A 5,381-nucleotide genomic window follows, 5' to 3' on the forward strand; every position below is an offset into this window, starting at 1 on the left:
ATTGTTGGGTTACTAATTTTCCTGTATTAATTATTTTCCTCATGAGTATAATTCACTCTAATGCTCTTTTCATATTTCACTGGTTCTTTTTAGTTACACATGACAGTAAAATCCATTTTGATATAATTATATAAGCATAGAATATACCTTATTTTATTTCAGATCCCTTTCTTTTGGATGTACATGATGCTGAGACTCACTGTGGCATATATATATATGGCATATACACACACATAGGAAAATTATATCAGGTTCATTCCACTCTTTCCTTTTCCTATACCTCCTCCCAGTTGTGCTTCTTCTATTTAACCATTCAAACCATTTGATTTTTTTTATCCCACTTTTTTCCTTTCCCCAACATTTTAATATATTAATATATCATCCTTCTGTATCTGTGGTCTTCTAAAATGTGTTGCTTTTGTATAAAATTTGAATTGTAACAAAAAAAGAGAAAACGATGCTTCGTGCATAATGCACTTCATTTACCATGCTCTTAAAGACCTTCCCACAACACTCTATGTCTAGCCAATGTCTGGCCTCTACACAGGACCCTACAGTGTGCATCGACCACATTTCACTAAAGTGGTAACATGTTTACCACAGGGTAAACATATCAGGTATGCTTCTAACACCTTTTTAGCATTAAATTGTTGTGACAAACATCATTATATGTTCCCTCGTGGAACTGAGGAGACATTATGTTCAGAAGTGGGACTTCAAGCACAACATGCACATACTTAGATAAGACACTGCCACAAGCTCTCCCTAATCACCTCACCACATCAATGCAGGAGGAGTCCAACTATTGCCCATTCCTGCATACACTGGGTTTCTCTGGATTTCTGATTTTCCCAATTGGTAATGTAAAATAATACTTTCTTTTAATTCTCACTTCTCTAATGACTAGTGCATTTGAGTATCATTTATATACTTTCATCTTTAGGGGTTTTCATCTCTGAGTGGGTTATTCACATACTTTGTTTATTTTGTAAAGTTTTAATGTTCTTATTAATGCTTGTGCAAAATTATCTTTTCATCCCTCAAAACACTGACAGAATATATCATGCCTTAATATAACTGAAGAAAAGAATAAGGAACCTTTTCAAAATCACTCACTTCCCCAGGAGCATAACCACCACTTTTGTTCCTGGTCAGTGGTTTGACAAAAATTCATGAAATGTCCCAGAGAGGGGCCAATCCACATGCCACAGTTAAAACCAAAGCAGTATAAAAGTTGAAAAAGATAGGGACTTGTATTTTTTAAAATAAAAGAGGTATGTTTTAAGGAATAGTCAACTTCAGGAAGAAAGTGGGAGGAAGAAGGAAATAAAAGGATGTTGCGACAAAAGTAGAGATCAGCTGAGTCCCCTGACGTCTGTATGCATCTAGCAGGATGATTTCAGTCTCCAAAAAGAGGACACCCAACTTGATGACCTCAAAAACCTCAAGGAAGCATACTGACCAATAGGACTGAGAAATCCAGGGTCATGCAGGCTTTGGTTACAGTGGATCAGGACTCTTCTGTGAGTTCTTTACCTCAAACTGGTGGTCTGTATGATTTCATCCCTAGATTTGTTTCTCAGTGCTGAAAAATGACTTGGGGAAATTCTACCCAGCATGAAATGTCTATACTACAACTCAGGTGGCACACAAAGGCAGAGAATTTCAAAAGAAAAAAAAAACTGCAAACCTTACATAAATTCAACACAGGTTTTTATTCCAGACAGTTCACCAGGGCTACAGATACTTCAAAAGTACGTGCTTTGCTCTCAGTGTTCTAAAAACTAGAGGAAGAAACAAAGCTTCACAACTGCCACAGAAGTAGGCAGTGAGGGCTACAGATGACAGGTGGGGACGCACAGATGGAGGGGAGATGGCTCCCCACTGTGGATCCAGGAAGGACCCCCGGAGGATGTGACACCTGAAATTCATCTTATGATCCATTATATCTAACCAGGTGGAGCTTGCTAGGATATTATTTCATTCAGAGGTAAATTCGCAGAAGCCAGGTCAGAACAACAAACCCTTGATTACATTGAGCATATATTGGTAACTGATCATGAACCAGGTAAATTACAAAGGTTTCACAAGGACAGTTGAAGTGATGTCATCACCTCGTGGTGTCCAGGTGCAGACTGGGCACCTGGGTAGCTGGGTCCTCATTTCAAAGGGACAGCACTGCAGGGAGCTTCACGGTGTGTCCTACGTGAACCAAATGAGAACAGAGAAATAACAGACCTTCATGAGGTGGAGGTGAGAACTGAGCAGAAAATGGGAATGGGGCTGAGAGGAGAAGGAAAGTGAGAAAAAAATCAAAAAAGAAGGGAAGAGCATTGGGGAGGAGGGACGAACAGGACAGATGGATACAAAGAACTCACCAGCGTTTCCTAAACCAAAATCCAAGGCCTGCCAGAAGAGCCAGGGCCACTATCACTGCCGAGAGGATCCAGCCCAGGGCACTAGGAGGTGCTGCAGATTCACGTGGACACCAGGACGTTGTTTCCAACCCATTCCCTGTTTTACCCCCTCACACTCCCTGTTTGCTGTATTAACTATTTTCTTTGAGTTTCTACTGCACCAATCATTCCTCCTATTTTATTCTTATCCCTCTTCAGAGAGGAATCCTTCTTCTATCCTTCATCTTTCTGCATCTACAGATCCCTCATGTTTAATTCTTCCATTCCTTGGATTAAAATAATTGTCTTCTTTTGAGTCTAAAATCCCTAATCTCCCAAATTTTTGCTGGCCCTCAAGCTCTGCTATAGCAGACCGCCTCCCCCCATCTCCAGCCTGAGTCCCACTCTTACCACCCCAGTGGAGGAGGAGGTCCTGCCCTCCTAGGCTGCTGTGCTTCACCCTGCAGGCCAGGCCAGCCGCCTCCCCAGCTGCCACATCCAGGGTTGCTTGGAGATACCACGTGCCATCAGCATTGGGCAGGATGTCACCTCTCTGAGTGCCCAGCTGCTCCTGCTCACCTCGCATCCACATCACCCACACAGGCTTTGGGTAGAAGCCAGACACATGGCACACCAGCAGCAGACGGCCAGGCCCAGGGCTGGGGCCACTGGACAGCCAGGCCTCAGGCTTCACTACAAAGGACAGAAATCACATCCAGACACAGACTCTAACATACACTGAGAGGCTCAGAACTCCACATGAGACTACATGGATATATACTTCCCCCTTCTGGAAATGTCACTTGATATCTTCTTTTTATCCTGATTTTGACTTCAAAATAGAATAATTCTTTGAGATGGGCTACGAGACTGACCTTGTCGCTGGAGATGAGCCTTCCCTGCATCTAGAAGACCCAAGGTGAAACGCGGGCAGGTATCACTGAGGAGCCTATGCATCCTCTGTGTGTAGTCTTGGTTCTGACTGAGCAGTTTGCAGACTTTCTGGGCCTCTTCTCCGCCCTTTGGAGATGGTAACCATGTTTTATTGTGGTAGCTCAGGAAATCATATCCTTGGATAGCTACCTGCTTAAAGCCTAGGAAGCCCTTCCCAGAGTGCAGTTCACAGCCTGTTGCAACCTGTAGATCAAAGGGATCTGGGGAAGAAGAGTCATGAATTAGAGCAGGAAATGGAGAAAATGGAATGAGATGAAAGCAAAAGACTATAAAAGCAGAAGGGAGTTTGGGGAGTTTAGGGGAAGGACCCCAGTGTGGTTTGGTCAGAGGTTCACAGAAAGGGGAACTGGTAGGAGCTGGAGGTGGAGGAAGAGATGATAATATGAGGAAGGGAGGGGATTGTTCAAAGGTGATAGTGATGGTGTGTGGGGGAGAAGGACTTCATGTGAGAGAGCAGAGACTAACTAACCAGGGTGAATGTATCCATGGTAACCAGAGCAGTTTAGATGGGGATGACTGAAGAATGAAATGGGAGAGAAAGTCACACTTTAAGGAGTCAACCAAAGAGTAAGGATGCTAAAGGCACCTGGCTGATTACTGGGGAAAAGGGTGGCCACAGGATGCCTCTGAGGGGAGACGGTAACACACAGCCCTGCAGGCAATGAGGGAGCAGTTCACAAGTGGCAAAAACTGAAGTTTTGAAGAATTGGGTTCTGGTGTATAGCACTTTCCAGGGTGTGGTTGCAGTTTTATGCTGAAGAGAGTGGAGTTAGATTGGGAACAGCGTAGGCTGTTTATTACAGAAATAAGAAGTTCACTGAGGGCTGAGGATACAGCTCAGTTTATAGAGAGCTTGCCTCACATGCACAAGGCTGGGGTCAATCCCCAGCACCACAGATCAAAAAGCTCACTGAGAAACCTTACCTTTCTTCTCCCCAGCAATGGAACTAAACTCACCTTCAGACATGAAGTTATCAGTGTGAAATCCCTGAATTCCAATGGAGTTTACCCGGAGAAACCTTTCCAGATCCACCAACTCCCTGTTACTGAAGTTGCCCCTGGACCAGGGATACAAGTAAATGATGGCATCAGAGCTGCTGTTCCATCTGTGAATCTGCAGCTCCCCCAACCAGCCTGAGCTCAGATGTACCCAGGAATGGTTGTGAAAGGCTGACGTCTGGAGGAAATGGTAGGAGACAGGCTCCTCAAACCCTGTGATGAAGAATAGATAGAATGTGGGGAATGTGACATTGGGAGGAAGAGACTGGGAACAGAAAGCTGTCAGAGTGGGAAGACTCAGAATCTGGAAAAGTGGAGAGCCACCGTCACCTTAGCTGACATCTGCTGGCCACCAGGGTCCCATGCTCTACCAACAGCCTCCATGAGAGCACAGAGGGCTTGAGTAAGAGCACGCAGAATGGGGCCAGTTTGGCCCTCGTTCTCTCCAGGTGTGTGCAGGGGAAACTAACATCACCACCCCCCCTCACGCCCTCCCCCCAGACAAACATACACACACACACACTTGACCCTAACAGGTCTCTTGCCCCAGTTCTTACCATATTCACTGTCCCCTCCTGGGAAGAGAGCAGCGAGCAAGGGGAGTAGCAGGAACAGCATGGCCCTTGCAGATGCTACTTCTTTCTCTAAGAAAACTTGGCCTTTGATTTCTGTTCTAAACAAACCCACCCACAGATCTCTCTTCTGACTTCCGTATTCAACCAACAGACAGACCTCTCCTGCCTGAAAATCTGTTTCCACCCCAAACCCTGACCACCTACTCAGTTTCCCATTTCCCCTGCTCTTCTGAGTCTCTGCCCAGTCTTCCAACTTCTCTCATTGTTATGAAATTCCTTCCTGGTCATCTTCCCCTATTTCAACTTCAATGCAACATGTTTTATGTGGCACTGAAAAGTCACCTTATCACTAGGCACTCTTTTTTCAGTGCTGGGTATTGATCCCAAGATTGTCAGCATTTTGAGTTATTTAAATAATTTTGAATTCTTCCCCATGTGTTCTCTTCCCTGCCCCATC

At 44.6% G+C, this 5,381-nt stretch overlaps 1 protein-coding gene across 2 annotated transcripts; it reads right to left on the bottom strand.

Annotated features, from left to right (window-relative positions):
• Window positions 1-2,159: 2,159 nt before the first annotated feature.
• On the bottom strand, window positions 2,160-4,967 carry LOC113178173 (T-cell surface glycoprotein CD1a-like). 2 transcript variants are annotated; one of them, XM_026382610.1, is made up of 6 exons: window positions 4,907-4,967; window positions 4,308-4,562; window positions 3,272-3,550; window positions 2,811-3,089; window positions 2,379-2,469; window positions 2,160-2,202 (listed from the first exon to the last, which is right to left on the bottom strand). In XM_026382610.1, the coding sequence occupies exons 1-6, from the start codon at window positions 4,965-4,967 to the stop codon at window positions 2,160-2,162; spliced, it is 1,008 nt and encodes a 335-aa protein (XP_026238395.1). The 2 variants fall into 2 exon arrangements, with proteins under 2 accessions (XP_026238395.1, XP_026238394.1); XM_026382609.1 differs by having other exon boundaries at window positions 4,895-4,967.
• Window positions 4,968-5,381: the final 414 nt, after the last annotated feature.

This window comes from Urocitellus parryii, chromosome 11 (genome assembly GCF_045843805.1).
Source record: "Urocitellus parryii isolate mUroPar1 chromosome 11, mUroPar1.hap1, whole genome shotgun sequence".
Classification (NCBI taxonomy): Eukaryota; Metazoa; Chordata; class Mammalia; order Rodentia; family Sciuridae; genus Urocitellus; species Urocitellus parryii.

Coding starts and splice junctions, on each gene's coding strand:
- LOC113178173 (XM_026382609.1), bottom strand. CDS start 4,967: ATGCTGTTCCTGCTACTCCCCTTGCTCGCTGCTCTCTTCCCAGGAGGG. Junction 3,090..3,271: donor GGCTCATCTCCAGCGACAAG/GTCAGTCTCGTA, acceptor TGTCCTTTGTAG/TGAAGCCTGAGGCCTGGCTG. Junction 2,203..2,378: donor TTTTGGTTTAGGAAACGCTG/GTGAGTTCTTTG, acceptor TGGTTCACGTAG/GACACACCGTGAAGCTCCCT.